Source organism: Emys orbicularis, chromosome 12 (assembly GCF_028017835.1).
Source record: "Emys orbicularis isolate rEmyOrb1 chromosome 12, rEmyOrb1.hap1, whole genome shotgun sequence".
NCBI lineage: Eukaryota > Metazoa > Chordata > Testudines > Emydidae > Emys > Emys orbicularis.
The window spans coordinates 2,649,733-2,669,120 of record NC_088694.1 but is presented as its reverse complement, the minus strand read 5'-3'; the positions used below and the strand labels follow the sequence as shown (position 1 = coordinate 2,669,120).

General features: G+C 48.5%; 1 protein-coding gene across 1 annotated transcript in view; it reads left to right on the top strand.

Moving 5' to 3' along the window:
• Positions 1-664: 664 nt before the first annotated feature.
• Positions 665-19,388, top strand: part of HM13 (histocompatibility minor 13) — a 30,429-nt gene continuing 11,705 nt past the window's right edge. The window contains exons 1-7 of the mRNA XM_065414424.1: positions 665-877; positions 3,119-3,217; positions 6,373-6,455; positions 8,389-8,477; positions 9,277-9,362; positions 9,531-9,656; positions 16,788-16,845. Coding sequence (XP_065270496.1) covers positions 683-877; positions 3,119-3,217; positions 6,373-6,455; positions 8,389-8,477; positions 9,277-9,362; positions 9,531-9,656; positions 16,788-16,845 — 736 coding nt within the window. The 5' untranslated portion in view covers positions 665-682. The remainder of the gene's footprint in view (positions 878-3,118; positions 3,218-6,372; positions 6,456-8,388; positions 8,478-9,276; positions 9,363-9,530; positions 9,657-16,787; positions 16,846-19,388) is intronic.

Below are 19,388 nucleotides of genomic sequence, written 5' to 3'. Positions count from 1 at the left end.
GGCTGATTAGCTAGAAGCTGTTGGATGGGAGAAGGGGGCTCTGCTTCTTCCCTCCTGGCAAGAACCTCTTTGTGGCCCTGTGGGAAGAGAGCCCCTGCTCTACCCTGCTGGGGACACAGGTCACAGGCTCAAGGATGACGGGGGAGAAGATAGGGGCCTGGGAATGGGGGCCCAGGCTGGGGGGCCAGGCCAGGAGGAGGGAGACCGGGGGTGGGGGTCCCGGTCTGGGGGGAGGACATGGGCCCGGAGGTGGGGGCCAGGCCGAAGGAGGGAGGCCGGGGGTGGGGGTCCCGGCCTGGGGGGAGGACATGGGCCTGGAGGTGGGGCCCAGGCTGGGGGGCCAGGCCGGGAGGAGGGAAGCCGGGGATGGGGGTCCCGGCCTGGGGGGTCCATGCTGGGGGGAGGGAGACCAGGGATGGGGGTCCGGCCTGGGGGTGGGTGGGGCCCAGGACGGGGAGTAGGGGGGGCGGGGGCTGCTCTAGGCCTAGGCGTGTCCCTGGCTCATCCCCGGTTGGTGCAGCCGCAGCAGCAGGTGCCTTGGTAACGGAGCCGGCTCGGTTGCTAGGGGGCGGGGCCAGGCTGGCGCACGCGCGCTTCTCACTTCCGGCTCTGAAGGGAACGTGTCCCTGACACGACGGGGCTGCCGGGCCGGAAGTGCGGACCGCGTTGGGAGCAGGCAGCGATGGCGGAGCAGGCTACGGCTCCCTTGAGCGAAGCGCACAACGTGAGCGGGCCCGGGGAGGCCCCCGCCGCCGGCTCGGCGCGCCCGCCCGCCACCCCCGAGGGCATGGCCCTGGCCTACGGCAGCCTGGTGCTCATGGCGCTGCTGCCCATCTTCTTCGGGGCGCTGCGCTCCGTCACCTGTGCCAAGAGCAAGGTAACCTCCGCCCCCCCCCCCCCCCGGGACCGGACCCCCACCCCTCGCTCGACCGCCCCCCCCCCCCGGGACCGGACCCCCACCCCTCGCTCGACCGCCCCCCCCCCGGGACCGGACCCCCACCGCTCGCTCGACCGCCCCCCCCCCCCGGGACCGGACCCCCACCCCTCGCTCGACCGCCCCCCCCCCCCCGGGACCGGACCCCCACCCCTCGCTCGACCGGCCCCCCTCGAGGGACTCGTGCTCTGGCGCATCCCCGGGGACGAGGGGCCGTGATTTCCCCTGTTGTTGCTCCGGTTGACCCCCCCAAGGGGTCTGGGACCCCCAGTGACAGGTCTGCCTTTTGCTGTGGTCCCCCACTGCTCCCCTGAGACACCGAGGCGTCCTGAGCGTCTGGCTCTGATCTCAGCGATTCCCCTCTCATGCCATGGAGAGAAAAGTCCTGAGCATTCCCTTGGACTGAGCCTCCTCCAGGGACTGGGAGCCATAGGTGCACACATGGGGGCCACGGCGTTTTCATACCCCCAGGTATTACTGCTCCCTTCCTGGCAAGAGATGCCCTCTAGCTACTGGTCCCTCATCTCTGTTTGTGACCCATTGGGTTCTGCTTTCATCCCCTAGTACTGCCTTCATTCTCCCCTTCTGGAGAGAGGGAACCCATAGGGTACCTCTGCCTTCTTGGTTATTGCCCCCTGGATAGTGCCCCTGCTGGCTCAGGAGAAGTTCATATATCCTTGGAAAGCTTCTAAGCACCATCATCCCTTTTTGAGTAATGCATCTACCAGAGAGAGCCGAGCCTGGGTTCTGTTTCTATCCCTCTGGCCTTCTCCCTGGAAAAACTCCTGCTTCCTCTCACTATCCTCCACGGAGATGCCTTCCCTGTCTGAGAGAATTCTGCTCCCAGCTTTAGGTTAAACAAACACCTTTCAGAGTGTCTAGGTATACTTGGTCCTGCCTCATTGCAGGAGACTGCATTAGATTAATCTCCCAAGGTCCGTTCCAACCCTGCATTTGTATGATTCTACGCATTATCCTGCCCCCTTCTTGGGGGCTGTCTAGTAATGATAGCTCACCTTGGTTTTCCCAGTTTTATAACATTTTATTCTCTAATGCCTAGCTTTGGGAGTTTATTATAGCCGTGTGGTTCAGTATGCGCTAGATGGAAATAAAGCTGCGGAGTTAACAGACCTTGCTGCAGAGAATGAGCAATTCTTTGGGTACTTAGATACTGTCTTGAGCTGGGTAATGCTGTGTAGCAGCCAGCTGTATGCTCTATATGAGTTGTTGCTACTTTCATATGGTTGTTTTGCATAAGTGGCAGCAGTAGGGTGCATACTGCTCAGGCAGGATTGCAAGGGTGTTGTGAAAGTTTCTGTGTCTTGATTAGCCAAACAGCTAATGCCAAGTGTAGAGTGCAGTCAGCTGTTTGGTAACCATCACTGAGTGACGCTGCTTTCAGCATTCCAAGTAGACTGCTTGCCAGTATGCTCTGCCATGTGGTCTCGGTACCACAGCAAGGCTATTGATGTCATGGAGAGGATGCAATGTAGGGGGAAAAAAGGTCATATCAGGAATTGAGGACCTACATTGAGAGAACCAGACTTTGTTGGGGCAAAACAAGAGACTTCAAGTTACCTAACAGATGCTTCCAAAATTATTTAAAGGAATCTACGAAATTGATACATCTTTCACACTAGTAAGGGGCTCAATACAAGGGCGCATCCTAAGAATGTGATGAGTAAATAGGTGGCTGGACAGAACTGTCATTCAATGGGTAATAAACATATGGTATACACAGATGGGGAAGCTAAATGAAGCCAAGAATATGAATAATGTTGAAACAGTTCTGATGCAAGCATAGCACAGAGGGCGCTGCAGAGCCAGCAGTGTCCAGCACTCCTCTGCTGGGCTGGGGGAGTAGGAAGAGAGAAATGGGGAGGGAGGTCAGCTCAGAAGGCCCGCTGATTTCTCCCCAAGGAAAAAAGTAGTAAACTCTTGTAATTCCTGCTAGGACAAAGGTGGGCAGGTATCTGTTTCCGAATCAGTTTCTGCTTTTAATAAAGGCTCGGCAGGGATGACTGGAAGCCAGCAAGCAACCTGCATCCGTGTGAGCCCAGTGTTGATTAGTTCTGCAGAGTCCAGCAAGCTGATAGCTCTGCTGGTGCTTCTGGACCTCTTCTCCCCAATGTGTTGATACGGAGAACAGGTTAATCTACAGATGTGCTCTTCTTCCCTCTCTAGAATGCCTCAGATATGCCAGAGACGATTACCAGTCGGGACGCTGCTCGCTTTCCCATTGTCGCCAGTTGCACCCTCTTCGGACTCTACCTCTTCTTTAAAGTAAGTAAGCCACTTAGATCCTATGTAGTTGGGGGCCATAGAAATGTGTAAACTCCCTTCTTTGCTCGTTGTTTGTTTTAACCTCTCTACCTTACTGCATTCATGTTTAAATCACATCAAGACTGATCACAGCCTGCAGTGCGGACATCTCAAAGAGGCGTCTGAAAGGCTCTTTTTGGCTTGCTGTATTGTGATCTCTGGGTGCACACTAAGTTGAAATTGCACAGGTTTTAGAGATCCTTGCAACATTGCTAGGCAGTGAGAGACATGAGGGATGGAGTCACAGCCTGTATTCTGAATTATCTGACTTTTATGGCCAGTCTGAGTATGTGTAAAAGTAATTGCTTATAAAATAAGGCCAAAGAACCAATGGAAATTTTGAGTCGATTCTCAAACTACTAAGCACATGTGGCCTTCACTGACCCGCTGTGGTGCTGTCTCTGAAGTCTGAGATGTAGTAACTGGTAACTCAGTGACCTGACTGAAAGCAGAGGAGAATGAAGGTATATGAACTGTAGCTTCTTCCGACTTTGTTTCATATTCCTTTCCAGCTGTAACCAGCCTTAGGCATTGATAAATGCAAGCTATCCAGCTAGCTGAGAAGCTAAAAGGTGACATTATTTTTACTTATAGACAATCTCCCACATGTTTCATAGGCGAAGCCTCAGAGAACTACTACACCCACATCCATAGGCGGCGAGTTATACGGGCCCGTGGTGTCCGTGCTCTACCAGTATTCAGGAAGGTGGGCCCGGCTCCACCAATGTTTGGGCTGATATTTTCAGAGCCATCCTGTCCATAGGATGGACCGAGGCAACTGCCCCGGGCCCCAAGCTTCAGTTGGACGTAGGGTCCAGGGTGGCCTGGGGGATTAGCGGGGGGCCTGGTGCTGTCAGTAGCAAGCGACCCGGCCCCAGCCTGCCCTCCGCTCCGCCTCTTCCTGCCCCTGCTACACCCCACCCCCACTCCACCCCTTCCCCCAAGCCCTCACCCCACCTCTTCCCGCGGTTGCCCCGGTCCGTCCTATGGACTGGACGGCTCTGCTGGACCCATTCTGGGCACCACCAAAAATTATACAAACCTGGCGCCCATGCCCACATCCCAGGTTACATGAAAATGCCAGAACTGTAGCTAGAGGTCATGGCAGTAAGGGCTTTAGGCCTTGTATATGAGAATAGTGGCACTGATGTAACTAAATTGACTTAGGCTTCACCTATGTGAGAATGTTTGTACTAAAGTTACGAGGAGTCCTTGTGGCACTTTAGAGACTAACACATTTATTTGGGCATAAACTTTCGTGGGCTAAAACCCACTTCATCGGATGCATGGAGTGGAACATACAGTAGGAAGTAGTGTCAGTGTGACCCCGACTTGGTAAGGCAACTCCCATCTTTTCATGTGCTGTGTATTTATACCTCGCTACTGTATGTTCCACTCCATGCATCCGATGAAGTGGGTTTTAGCCCACGAAAGCTTATGCCCAAATAAATGTGTTAATCTCTAAAGTGCCACAAGGATTCCTTATTGTTTTTGCTAATACAGACTAACACGGCTACAGATGGCTACCACTCTGAAACCTGTTCTAAAGTTGATTTATGTAGTTAAACCCGTACAAATCCCCTATGTAGCTGTGCTTAAGGTAGCAAATTACCAATTTAAACTGAAGCTTAAACTGGCTTAAGTGTCTACATAGGGAGATGTACAGGCCTAACTAGTTTACAATTTAAAATCAGCTTAGTTAAAGTGGTACAGCCTTTCTTTTATTGAGGAGGCCTTAGTTAAGGATTCATTTCAACTGCTATTCTAATCCTTTGTCACTTACAACTTTCTCATACTTCTCTGGGCTGTAATCTTCCATTCTTGGTCTTTAGCCCAGGGGGAATTTATTTTTAGACTACTTGAATGAAATTGGTTCAGGCATATCTGAGTTATGTGAGCTTTGGGGCAGGGGGAATACTTCTCTAAAAATACCATCTGGATAGGGTTCTTGCTCCCGGAACAGGGGAGACCAGAAGCCAGGATCCCTACTATTTATGGCATCCCCCCCCACCATGGTTACAAATACTGCCCATCAAACGTTCTGGTCAGTTCCTTCTTGCCTGTGGTCAGAGAAGGTGTTCCCCCTAAGAGACCCAATCTCCTGCAGTGTCAGGATCCTAGCAGGACTCCTCGGGTACCTTTACCAGTCCTTATCTTTTGGTCATGCCAGGTCTGGCTGTGAAGTGTCTCAAGGGAAAGTGCTAAACGTGTGCAATGTGGACAAATTAATGTTGCTACATGAGCCTTCACTTGGACAGGTTTAAATTGTTACCGTGATGTTACTCTGCAATGAGCATTTGTATTTTAATTTCTCTCTATTTTAGGAGAGTACAAGAAAAGCTCAAAGGCTGCCTTAAGTGCTTCTTGGCACATTTAGCTAGGGTGTGTGTGTGTGTGTGTGTGTCTCTCTCTCTCTCTCTCTCTCAGAGAGAGAAATTGAATGCAGGCTATAAGGCTGAACATGCATTTCAGAGAGGTAGGGGTTCTCATAATATCCTCCGATAAACTAGGGCCGAGTATGAGTTTAGGATGCCTTTGGAACTGAAGGGTAGCGGGAATGCCACCTTAATTCAGTTTTCATAGAAATGTAGGGCTGGAAGAGACCTCAAGAGGTTATCTTATCCAGTCCCCCAGATTCAGGCAGGACTAGGTCAACCTCTTTGTCATTTTTTGTTTTCAGGCTGTTGCATGAATTTAACAAACAATTTCATGCTCCAATCACATGCTGAATTTTTCTCCAAAAGAGAATTGTTTGGAAAAAATGAGTGCCCTTTCCTGCAATTTTTTAAACCATTCTGAATGGCTCGCTGTTGCCTGTGGTAGCATAGACCCTGGAGGTGGCCACCTATCCCACATAGCCCTTATTATGTGATTGGGGGACTAGTCATTTATTTTATTCCTTTTTTATTTTAACCCTGCTGGTATGAAATATAGTAAATATGTTGAGTTCCCTTAGTCATTCTTAGTCACTTGTCACAACTGTGACCAGAAAGCAGTGGCAAGTAACTTGCTAGTTACATCACAGCTGCGTAACATGTAAAGGGGTTCTTGCCTTTGCTGCCACCTGCAAGGTGGGAATTGCTATTGTAACCGAATCTCGTTCTTTTGCCTTCCAGATCTTCTCTCAAGAATATATCAACCTGTTGCTCTCCATGTATTTCTTTGTCTTGGGGATCCTAGCCCTGTCTCACACCATCAGGTAAAAAATGGGGGGGTACCTCAATATTGTATGGTAAACTCTGTCCTGGTGACTAGGGGAGTGTATAGGGAAGTGCCCTATGGCGTATGGGCACCTAGAAGAGGGCAGATTGGACTGGTTTATTCCCAGAGTGCTGTTACCTTGCAGCAGTAATAATACGACCTAGCTCTTACATAGCACTTTTCATCAGTAGAGCTCTAAGCACTTTACAAAGGAGGGCAGCAGCAGCATCTCTGACTTACAGACAGGGAAGCTGAGGCATAGAGAGGTGAAGTGACTTGCCCAAGGTCACATAGCAGACCAGTGGGTGAGCCAGGCCTAGAACCCAGCTCTCCCAAGCCCCAGGCTAGTGGACAAAGCACTGGGCTACGCTGCCAGCAAAAGAGTTTGGATTTATGCTGTTACTGCACCATAGGTGTGCATGGCCAGCAAGGCACTGTCCCTCTCCTGACGAGCGTACAGCGTAGGTTGTATTTAAACAGGACACCGAGAACGTTTTGCTTTGAACAGCCACCGTGAGAGATGGTTGTGAAATCCTCAATGGGCTTTTATTGCCAGAGCTTGTGCCTCAGCAAAGCCGGTTGGGAAATTGGTTTACAAAGCACAAACCTCAGTGAAAACTGCAGGCTAAATTCTCAACGGCGCTGGGATGAAATGTGATACAGTCCAGGAAACAGGTGGAATTGGGCCACCGTTCTGCTCCATCCCCCATGCCTGTGGCTAGCCACGCCTCCCAGTGCAAGTTAGAGCAGTCTGAGCTCATTACACCAGCAAGGCTCACTAGAGTCTGGTGTACTCCAGCCCACTCCCTCCTGCCCCATCCACCAGAGGGGGCCAGCTCTGCCAGCTTTGCACCAGTTGAGGATTCCGCCTTTCCAGGGGAAACTGGTCGCCCACTGAAGGCAGCATTTAAGGGCCCTTTGCACCTTAGAGTAGGGTAGGATCTGGCCTTGGATGTTGCAATCTCATCTGAGCTTTGCTAGAAAAGTCAAGTTATTGGGGGGGGGGAGATAAATCAACTTCCTGTTTCCTGAGCTGTTTGGGGCCTTTGGGGGGTGGTGTGGGGAGGGGGGAAATGCCTTCCTTTAGATTACAGGATTTTGAACCCTACATGGACCTCTCTGACTTCTGATATTGGTTTCACTGGTCCCTGCAAACCCAGGAGGTTGTGGGTTTTTGGGACAGGGATAACTTTCCCCAGGCGTTTGGATTATGGTGTTTTGCCTTTTTCTCTCTAGATGTGCTGACACAAACATGTTAGCTACTGCCTGAGAAGGTATTGCTGGTGTCAGGCTTCGAATGGGGGTCTCTCCACTGCAAGTCTCTGATCCAGGAGACTCGTGGGATGCTGCAGCAAGTTACACTAGAAACTGTTAGGTGGGCTGGGGCGTACAGAGAGCAATCCAGAGTGAACCCCAACCTCGCGGCGTTAGGAGGTGTAATGGATGGGAAATGAGAACTATCACTCCTGAGCACTAGCAGAATTGGGGTTAGGCTTCTCTGCCTCCAGTGGAGCTCCCCTTTCTCTCTGGCTAATACTAAGCCAGCCCTGCCATGGGCGACTCTGAAAAGCATTGGAATGCAGCCAATTGCACCAAATCGGCATGCTTCCAAAATATACCCAGCAATGGTCCCCTGCAGGCCCCCCTACAAATTGGTTTGAATACTGCCTATCACCCTACAAAGACTGTCTTCTGCCAGTTAGAGCCTGGTGACCGTCACAGCCCTGGCTGTGCCACTATCTCGGGAACATTCAGCAAGTCGCTTCGTTGTTCTGTACTTGAGTTTCCCCATTTGTACAGTGGGGATAGGGCAGAGGTGTTGGGACTTGATGTTTGTAATGGGATTTGCAGTCATCCTGGAGGTGCTAGGGAAGTGCATTGAATTCACAGGTGCTTCGGCAGGATTGACCTTCTCTCCATCTCTATTTCAGCCCCATCATGAACAAATTCTTCCCAGCTAACTTCCCCAGCAAACAGTACCAGCTTCTCTTCACCCAGGGCTCAGGGGAAAACAAGGAAGGTATGTCTATTTTGCCTGCTTTCTCTTGGGACTTAATTGTTCTACCTTTTTGTGTCCTGCTTCATGTGCTCTCACTCTCTCTGCTTGTCAATTTTCAACCCTTCATTGAATCAAAATATTTTGGACTCTCTGCCTCTCATTCCCCACTCCATGCTGCTCGGGCCTGTTTGGATGTACCCAGTGCTCTGTGCATTTGCTGTTGGACCTCGGCTTTGGTGTCTCCCTGTCTGCTGCCTTCTGGTCAGATGGAAGAGCCCAGTATCAGGGTGCTGTAGAAATGAAACTGATAAAGAGAATTCATTGTTAATATTTTTATCTAAGGCTTTTAAGTAATTTAGTGCCGTCTCCGGTGCTCCTGATCTCCACCCACTGATGGTCTATGCACAAGTAGAATATGTTTCACCTAGCCGAAAAAGTACTTACCGCTAGTTAACTGTGTGAATGTGAAAGGTGAAAAGGCATCCACCTCCTGAGACAGCTGTGTGTATACAATCCCAGCAAACCTGAGTTCAGTGTCCTTCCTGGCAGCAAGACAATCTGCCAAGGAAGAGTGGCCTGGTTGAAAGGAAAGGTCCGGATTTTCCAAGGTCCGCTCCCAGTGCACACCTAACTTCAATGTGGTTACTGTAGAATTGGTCACTTGCACGTGCAGTGTCACTCCAACACTCGTTTGGGAAAGTTGCCACGGTGGTCCTGTGTTGCTCACCTCCTATATATATACTAGTCACTGCTCTGCCTGTGTGAGTGGGAGGAGGAGTTGTGCGGGCTAGCTGGAATCATGCTGTTATGTTTGTTACAGAAATAGTGAATTATGAGTTTGATTCCAAGGACCTTGTGTGCTTGGCCATGAGCAGCGTCGTTGGAGTCTGGTACCTGCTGAGGAAGGTAAGAAAGGGAACAAAGCAGCAGTGGGATATTCAAACTAGGAAGGGGGAGGAACAGCCCCTGGATCAAACTTGGGAGTCTCTTGGTAATTTGCTTGCAAGGAATAGTCAGTTTGTGCCGCTTGCTGTGCTGAACCAGATCCATCTTCCTGTTGTGTTTGGCCCTTAGCACTGGATTGCAAACAATCTCTTTGGACTGGCGTTCTCTCTCAACGGCGTGGAGCTCCTGCATTTGAACAACGTCAGCACAGGGTGCATCCTGCTCGGGGGCCTCTTCATCTACGATGTGTTCTGGGTAAGCAGGCGTGGCTCGTGGGCGTTGGAGGAGGCGCAGTGTCACACTACCCCTGTTGTGTGGGTTTTCTGGCAGAGTTGGCCGTATATGATGTCATGCTAATTTTGGGAAAGGAGGGAATATTGGAAACCATGACTACAATCGGGTGTACGCTTTCTCCTCTGCCCAAAAGCAAGGGGGGTGCAGCTGGCACCAGCACTGCTGTCTGTTTGCTCTAGTAGATCTTGTTTTCTCAGCTGATTTATCATGCTGTGCCTACAAGCAGTCTCCAGCCAGACTTCCTGGCTCTGTACAAAGGACTTGTCCTTGCTGCTTGATTTCATGTGTCTCTTCAGCGTTAAACAGTCACGTTGTAGTTCAGTGAGTCATTCACAATTTGGGATCCAAGGTGATGATTTTACAATAAGGAGAAGATAAATATTTTACTGAACATGCTACAGGTCCCTCTTGTAATGTTGGTGTGAAGTTTTGCTAGAATGTTTGTTAAAGATTTTCCTTAGTCCTTGTGGCTGCTTCAAGGCCCAGTCTGCTGGAAAGTCCCTCTGGATACTGTCCTCTCTTTGGCCCTAGCTAGAGCTTTCTGACCTCACTCCTTGATTATAATAGACATTCTAATAGTGATTGCACCATTCTGTCATGCTCTTGTCTCTCTGTATGCTAACTCTTGGCTCTCACTAGCCAGGAACTAGTTGGCCTCTGATTTATAGATCTACAGTCGGCTTAATCTAAACTAGATGCCATGAAATGACCAGGAATTGAAGAGGCCTGACAAACATGTGTTCAGTCAGTCCAGCAAAAAGATGTCAATATTTAAAATGGACACATTCCTCCAGATAATACAATAAAAATAGATGGCCACAGAGCAAAATACAGTTGTCAGAAGCAATTGTTACACTTCCTATTGAATTCAGTCCTGTTTTAAGCTTCCGGACACAAACTATGCATTGTCTGCTGATTGAGGCCAAGTCAGCAGTTTGTAGTTTTGCAGAAATGCCTTCATGTGAATGGCAGGCACCATCAATTTGGTCGACTTAATGTATCCTCTCTACACATGCACATCATACATCATTTGGAACCTTATGATGTCTACTTTACGATGAGGTATGATATGGAGCTGTCAAGTGGTGCTGTTACCATAGAAACAGGGATAAATTGACACCATCATGTTAGTGACCACTTTCAATATTTGCATTCACTTCTGTTAGTTTAATGTCTCTCTGTATTGTTGTTGTGATGCTTTGAGGTCATAATCTATTAGATTTTGTTTTACCCTTTAAACTTATATAGTTATGCAGCAACCCCTATTGGTACAGGCACAAATAAGGTCTTGTAGAAGCTCAGATGCCAATAGGCCCTTGAAGAATACAGGAAGTAATTCATCATCCACCTTTTTCCATCCATGTTGCAATGGTGATCCACTGTCTGGTTTACCTGTGTGCAAGGACATCCAAATCTTTGTTTGCCAAGATGCTCTTTTGACATGCACTTCAAAACTGTCCTCACATGGTGGGCGTTTGACCAGTGACTTGTCCTTTTTGATGGCTAGATTCAGGCACAAGCAGTTCAGATCTGTGGGTCTTCTTTTCTTTCTCACTCAGACAGCACTGCCACCAACTTCCTTGCTGCAGACATCCTGGCTTGTCTACCCTCTCTCCCGGAAGCAGTAAGCTGTCTTTGTTTTAACAACATTAAGCACGGATTTTTTTCCCCGAACACCAAATAGGAAAGACACAGCTACATCCTGTTAATGCCGGTGCAGCAGGAGGTATGTTGCGGAAGTCAGGAATGAGTGCATCACAAATTGCACGCACAAGTATGAAGTGCAACACTTGTCAGTTGTGCTGGTAATGGAGTGTTTCAATCCACATGTTTCTCTCTCTGTTCCATTTTCAGAAAGTAGTGAAGAGCAAGTGCTACTGGAAAAATCTCCAGCCAGGAGGGGTGTTTGTGCTGAGCGTTTTCATGCACCCTCGGGTATACTTTGAACCATCTAGTCAGAGGAATTTCACAAGTATGAAATGTGCTGGATGCCACATTTAGGCCTTGTCTATACTACAAAGTTTTGTCTGCAGAAGCTGCTTTTTGCCGACAAAACGGGAGGGATACACATTACAAAGCTACTTTTGGTGGCAAAACTCGGCCGTTTTGCCGACCATATAAAACCACCTCAACGAGAGGTATAAAGCTTTTTGCGGCAAAGTTAAAGCAACAAAGTGTCCGTGTAGACGCTGCTGTTTGTTTTGTCGACATAACTGGCTTCCGCCTGTATCCCACAATGCCCGCTGTGACCGCTCTGCTCACTGGTTTGACCTCTCCTCCCCTGCATGCATGTCACCCTCCCCTTTCAAAGCTCCAGGAAGTATCCGACAGCCCAGTGTGCTGCTCTGTTTGGGGAACAAAGAGCAAAGGCTCCTGTTCTGCCCGGCACTAGGAACACAGCGGCAGGCAGGCTGCTGCTTGGAGGGAGGGGGACTGCTGGGCTGCTTTGCCATTTCTCAGCACGGAGAGCTACAGAGCTGCTCGGGATGGCTCCCGGCAGCTGAGGAGGCTGTGGGAGAACTCAGGGAATCACAGAGCCACAGGCAGAGCGGGCTGTCGGGAGAGACTGCTGTGCGGACTCCGAGCAGAGCCAGGGGATGACGGGGGGTGGGGTGGCGTCCCTCTCCCCCTGCCTCAGGATAGGTCGGTCAGCCTACTGGCTTCCCCGTCACAGACATACCACTCTTCTCTCCCCCGCCTCCCACTTCAGTTGAAAAAGCGGCTGACAATCTACTGAGGCATTGCAAACCCTTCCCAAAGCACCCTGCGGCCTCCTGCACGGTGGGATAGCTACCCATAGTGGACTGCTCTCTCTGTCCATGCAAGAGCTGTTAGTGTGGATGCACTCTGCCGACACAAGGAGCTAGTGAGGGCATGCAACAGTGATTTTAATTAAAGCGGCTTAACTTTTGCCGACAAAACTTTGTAGTGTAGACGAGGCCTTAGAAACTTCTTCCTTGGAGGCACAGGGCATCCATCAATCACCTGCTCTTTCTTGCATCCCTCCTTCGATCCTGTCCGGTATTGTCTTTCTGCAGTTTTCACGGAGTTACTGTTGTTGTATCTGTCAAAGACTTAGATGGCAGAATTAGCTTTGTCAAATCCTTTTTGGACCTGCCTCAAGTACTCCGCAGCCAGTTCATCGAAGGTATGGAATTGCAACGTGCCATCATTTCTATGGCAGCCGTGGCACTTCTGATGTACACTGTGGATTCTCTGTTGCATGCTCTTAGCTTATTGATTCTTCCATCTTGAGCTTCCAGTTGATGTCCTAATTCATCTTTGTCTGTTCTTCTCATTGTATCAGCGTGGAAGAGGGACATAGGTTCAGGTCCTATTGGGCCACGTCAGCAAATGTTTTGATGCCAGATTTCTTGACTGGGCTGAAGAAGCTACGGGTCTCATTAGAATCAAGTTGCACCTCTCATGAATCTGTTTGTTCTTCACCAACATCTGCTGTTTTCAGTAGAGACTCTTGTACATGTGACGTTACATGTAGTCCGGTAGCTATGTTGGTAAGCACCTCTAGATCAGGTGTTCTCACAAAAAAAATTTCGGCGCTTCAGAGTGTGGCCACCAACTCTTGCTGTTGGCCGCTTGACAATTTTTCCTAAAATAGAATCGTAGAATATCAGGGTTGGAAGGGACCTCAGGAGGTCATCTAGTCCAACCCCCTGCTCAAAGCAGGACCAATTCCCAACTAAATCATCCCAGCCAGGGCTTTGTCAAGCCGGGCCTTAAAAACCTCCAAGGAAGGAGACTCCACCACCTCCCTAGGTAACGCATTCCAGTGCTTCACCACCCTCCTAGTGAAATAGTGTTTCCTACTATCCAACCTAGACCTCCCCCACTGCAACTTGAGACCATTGCTGCTTGTTCTGTCATCTGCCACCACTGAGAACAGCTGAGCTCCATCCTCTTTGGAACCCCCCCTCAGGTAGTTGAAAGCAGCTGTCAAATCCCCCCTCATTCTTCTCTTCTGGAGACTAAACAATCCCAGTTCCCTCACCCTCTCCTCATAAGTCATGTGCTTCAGACCCCTAATCATTTTTGTTGCCCTCCGCTGGACTCTTTCCAAGTTTTCCACATCCTTCTTGTAGTGTGGGGCCCAAAACTGGACACAGTACTCCAGATGAGGCCTCACCAATGTTGAATAAAGGGGAACGATCACGTTCCTCGATCTGCTGGCAATGCCCCTACTTATACAGCCCAAAATGCCGTTAGCTTTTTTGGCAACAAGAGCACACTGTTGACTCATATCCAGCTTCTCGTCCACTGTGACCCCTAGGTCCTTTTCTGCAGAACTGCTACCTAGCCATTCGGACCCTAGTCTGTAGCAGTGCATAGGATTCTTCCGTCCTAAGTGCAGGACTCTGCACTTGTCCTTGTTGAACCTCATCAGGTTTTTTTTGGCCCAATCCTCTAATTTGTCTAGGTCCCTCTGTATCCGATACCTACCCTCTAGTGTATCTACCACGCCTCCCAGTTTAGTGTCATCTGCAAACTTGCTGAGAGTGCAGTCCACACCATCCTCCAGATCATTAATAAAGATATTAAACAAAACCGGCCCCAGGACCGACCCTTGGGGCACTCCGCTTGAAACCGGCTGCCAGCTAGACATGGAGCCATTGATCACTACCCGTTGAGCCCGACGATCTAGCCAGCTTTCTATCCACCTTACAGTCCATTCATCCAGCCCATACTACTTTAACTTGGCGGCAAGAATACTGTGGGAGACCGTATCAAAAGCTTTGCTAAAGTCAAGGAATAACACATCCACTGCTTTCCCCTCATCCACAGAGCCAGTTATCTCCTCATAGAAGGCAATTAGGTTAGTCAGGCACGACTTCCCCTTGGTGAATCCATGCTGACTGTTCCTGATAACTTTCCTCTCCTCTAAGTGTTTCATAATTGATTCCTTGAGGACCTGCTCCATGATTTTTCCAGGGACTGAGGTGAGGCTGACTGGCCTGTAGTTCCCCGGATCCTCCTTCTTCCCTTTTTTAAAGATGGGCACTACATTAGCCTTTTTCCAGTCATCCGGGACCTCCCCCGACCGCCATGAGTTTTCAAAAATAATGGCTAATGGCTCTGCAATCTCATCCGCCAACTCCTTTAGCACCCTCGGATGCTTAATCCTAAATACTTAATCAACTTTAGGAAAAACAAATATGCACATGTCTATGTCCAAATCATTTTAATTTATTATGTACATTTTTTTTTTGCAGACTTAATAAAAATAACGTACAGTTGTCTCTATTCTTTACTGGACCTAAACAGAATAGAAACACAAATAAGGTGCTTTGCATGTTCTTGTCTCTTTTTATTGTTGTTTCTTTTGCTTTTTTCGCTGCATTTTTTAGACTTGCTAGCTAGTAAGTCTGCTTCTGTGAAAAGTGATATTTGTATGTTTGCTGCTGTGAAAAGTTATATTAACAGACTTGTTAGCTGGCTGAGAGGCAGTGAAAACTGATATTAACAAATATACAAATATCACTTTTCACAGCAGACTTATTCAGCCCTGGCAAGCCGGGGAACAAATTAAGGCTTGGATGGGGAAGTGGGCAGGGAAGGCAGCAGGGGCAATGATGGGGTGGTGAGTCCGGGGATGGAGTCCTGCGGCCAAGGGATGGAGCCTACTGCTGAGTAACCAAAGCCCCACAGTCAGAGCCCGTGGCCGGAGCCTGCCGCCCGCCACGCCAGGGCTGAAGCCAGAAGCCTGAGCCCCACTGCACTGGGAAGATGGGAAACTCACACCGGATGTCTGCTCCTCCGGTGTTTGTGGCTCCAAAGGGGGGCAAGCCCCAACCCCTCCTGGCAGCCCCAGAGGAGGGGCTGCTCCTTTCCTCCCTACCCCCCAAATCACCACCCAAGAAGCTGTGACTGCAAGAAAAGCCCCTAGTGGCCACATTTGAGAAATGTTGCTCTAGATGTGATACAGGGTCAAATGGGTTTGTCATATTATTGCTCATGTGGTTGGTAAGAGCTGTAACATGCTCTTCATCTCCCTTCAGTGCCGAGGAAAGGACTTGTTTGTGGGGTTTGTCTTCACTACTTCTTGTTAGGCCACTTCTTTCTCTCAAAGCTTTTGCGTATTCATAATATGAAGCTGTGTATTGTCATCTTTAACACCAATACTGACCTGTGCATAAAGTATCACTGGATTAAAAAGCTAGTTTCTAGAATATTTCAAAGGCTAGTACTGCATGCATAGGCAATTGCAAATTAAAAACCTTCTACCAGGCAGACTAAATGCGACGTTGTATTTACAAAGGGAAAAGCATTACATTAGGAATCCGCGTACATTTATACCTACCCACCGTGCAGGGCAAGCTAGGAGCATGCAATCTACTGTTACTGGTTCACAACCTTCAGTGTGAAACTGGTCTGGTCAGCAAATTTCAATTAAAAATATAGGAAATCTATTCTAATCACTTGTATTCTTAATTGTCAAAGTATCTCACGTGATGTGAAAACAGTTCATGTTACTGTATTGCAAAATGTTGATATTCACCACTTTTGCCACGTGCTGAACAGCATAATTTCTGGAAAAAACACCCATGCAAAACCAATACAGATCTTTTAATACATTGTTGTTTGGTAGTTTTCACCAATAAACACCACAATAAGGTGTTGAAATTAATTTAAACAGTAAAAACTCCAGTCATCGTCACGTTAGTGTTTCTGGAACAGTGCAAAAAAATGACTCTCATTTTGTGTACCATTGTTTCACCTTGTGTACAAGCTTATGGCACCACTTGACAGTTCCACATAATACTTCATCTAAACGTACCTAAAATAATCTTTCAAACAAGATATGATGTGGGTGTGTGGAGAGCGAGTACTTTAAACTCCAGAAATATGGCCCTTTTGGGAGAATTGCTGCACTCCTGTTACTCTGGCTTCACGCTCAACGAATGTGAATCAGTAGAAAATGAATACTGTGATTCTGTGACTGGCGGGAGCTTGGTCTCTGCTGTGACCACAACTGGCTCTGGTGGTGGTAGCTGCAGCTAGACAGCTGTAGTGGAATGGCTTCTTTCATTATTACTTGGGCCTATGGTTTCACTTTGGACTGTTGTTTGCTCCTAGGTTTTTGGCACCAACGTGATGGTGACTGTTGCCAAATCGTTTGAGGCACCAATAAAACGTGAGTAGATCTTTCCTGCTTCCTGAGAGGACCTGTCCTGTCTCCTGCCCATCACCCTGGCTGCCTGGGCTCTGTGCTCCACCTGGCTTGTTTTACATTCTATTGTGCGTGCCCCAGTCCATGAGTGAATTCTTTCCTGGGCTCCCTCCCTCGGGGTTGTAATCCTACTCCTGCTCGCACTCTGCCCATGAGGAATTTGGATCCTCTCGCGGCCATTTGCTCGGTATAGGTCTTTTCGGCGTGTCCTGTCACTAGCACGCCATGAAGTACAATACACCTGCCAGGCAGGGTAGCATTGGATGTGAGCATTCAGGTCTCTGATGATGGGGCGGGAATATCTGCAGAGACCTGGCCCAGCCAGTGAAGGGGGTCAATACAAAGCCTTTAAGGTGGAAATCATGGGGACTCAGGGTCACCTCAGACGTGTGAAGTGAGTTTTTACAGCCACTGAACAAGGCAGGTGCATCAGACACGCGATCTGAAAGGCACCTGAAGCCATGGAATCTGCAGTATTCTGGGGTGTTGGTAGCCACTCCCCAGTTCAGGCTACGTGGGGATTTGCATGTAAAGCTGGAATAGAATCATAGAATATCAGGGTTGGAAGAGACCTCAGGAGGTCATCTAGTCCAACCCCCTGCTCAAAGCAGGACCTAATCCCCAACTAAATCATCCCAGCCAGGGCTTTGTCAAGTCGGGCCTTTAAAACCTCTAAGGATGGAGATTCCACCACCTCCCTAGGTAACCCATTCCAGTGCTTCACCACCCTCCCAGTGAAAAAGTTTTTCCTAATATCCAACCTAGACCTCCCCCACTGCAACTTGAGACCATTGCTCCTTGTTCTATCATCTGCCACCACTGAGAACAGCTGAGCTCCATCCTCTTTGGAACCCCCCTTCAGGTAGTTGAAGGCTGCTATCAAATTCCCCCCCTCCCCCTTCTCTTCTGCAGATTAAATAAGCCCAGTTCCCTCAGCCTCTCCTTGTAAGTCATGTGGCCCAGTCCCCTAATCATTTTCATTGCCTTCCGCTGGACTCTCTCCAATTTGTCCACATCCTTTTTATAGTGGGGGGCCCAAAACTGGACTCAGTACTCCAGATGTGGCCTCACCAGTGCCGAATAGAGGGGAATGATCACTTCCCTCGATCTGCTGGCAGTGCTCCTACTAATGCAGCCCAATATGCTGTTAGCCTTCTTGGCAACAAGGACACACTGTTGGCTCATAGAATCCCTCTTAGTCTCCAGATTTGGCTTAGTAACTCTCCAGGGGACAATGGAATCTGCCAGCTAATCGTTTTAGAAAGTAAAGGAAACACTTTTGAACATCATAATGGCTATACTGGCTCAGACCAACGGTCCATCTAGCCCAGTATCCTATCTTTCGACAGTGGACAATGCCAGATGCTAAAGAGGGAGCTAACAGAACAGGGCAATTTATCGAGTGATCATCTCCTGTTGTCCAGCCCCAGCTTCTAGCAGTAAGAGGTTTAGAGACACTCAGAGCATGGGTTGTATCCCTGACCATCTTGGCTAATAGCCATTGATGGACCCATCCTCCATGAATGTATCTAATTCCTTTTTGAACCCAGTAATACTTTGGCCTTCACTGTATCCCCTGGCAAGGAGTTCCACAGGTTGACTTTGTGTTATATGAAGAAGTACTTCCTTATGTATGTTTTAAACCTAATGCCTATTAATTTCACTGGGTGACCACAGGTTCTTGTGTTATGTGAATGAGTAACTAACACTTCCTTATTCACTTTCTCCACACCATTCATGATTTTATAGACCGATATCATATCCCCCCCATTTCTTTTCCAAGATGAACAGTCCCAGTCTTTTTAATCTCTCCTCATATGGAAGCTGTTCCATATCCCTAATCATTTTTGTTGCCCCTTCTCCTTTTCCAGTTCGAATACATCTTTTTTGAGATGGGGTGACCAGAACTGCACGCAGTATTCAAGGTGTGGACATACCATGGATTTATATAGTGGCGTGATATTTTCTGTCTTGTCTATCCCTTTCCTAATGGTTCCTAACATTGTTCGCTTTTTTGACTGCCACTGCACATTGAGCAGATGCTTTCAGAGAACTATCCACAATGACTCCAAGATCTTTCTTCTGTGGCAACAGTTAATTTAGACCCCATCATTTTGTATGTTGTATGTATGGGATTGTTTTCCAATGTGCATGACTTTGTACTTATCAACATTGAATTTCATCTGCCATTTTCTTGCCTGGTCACCCGGTTTAGTGAGATCCCTTTGTAACTCTTCTCAGTCTGCTTTGGACTTCCCTATCTTGACTAGTTTTGTATTAGCTGCAAACTTTGCCATCTCCCAGTTTACCCCTTTTTCCAGATCATTTATGAATATGTTGAACATCACTGGTCCCAGTACAGATCCTTGGGGGGACCTGGCTATTTACCTCTCTCCTCTGTGAAAACTGACCATTTATTCCTACGCTTTGTTTCCTCTCTTTTAACCAGCTACTGGTCCATGAGGACCATCCCTCTTATCCCATGACCGCTTACTTTGCTTAAGAGC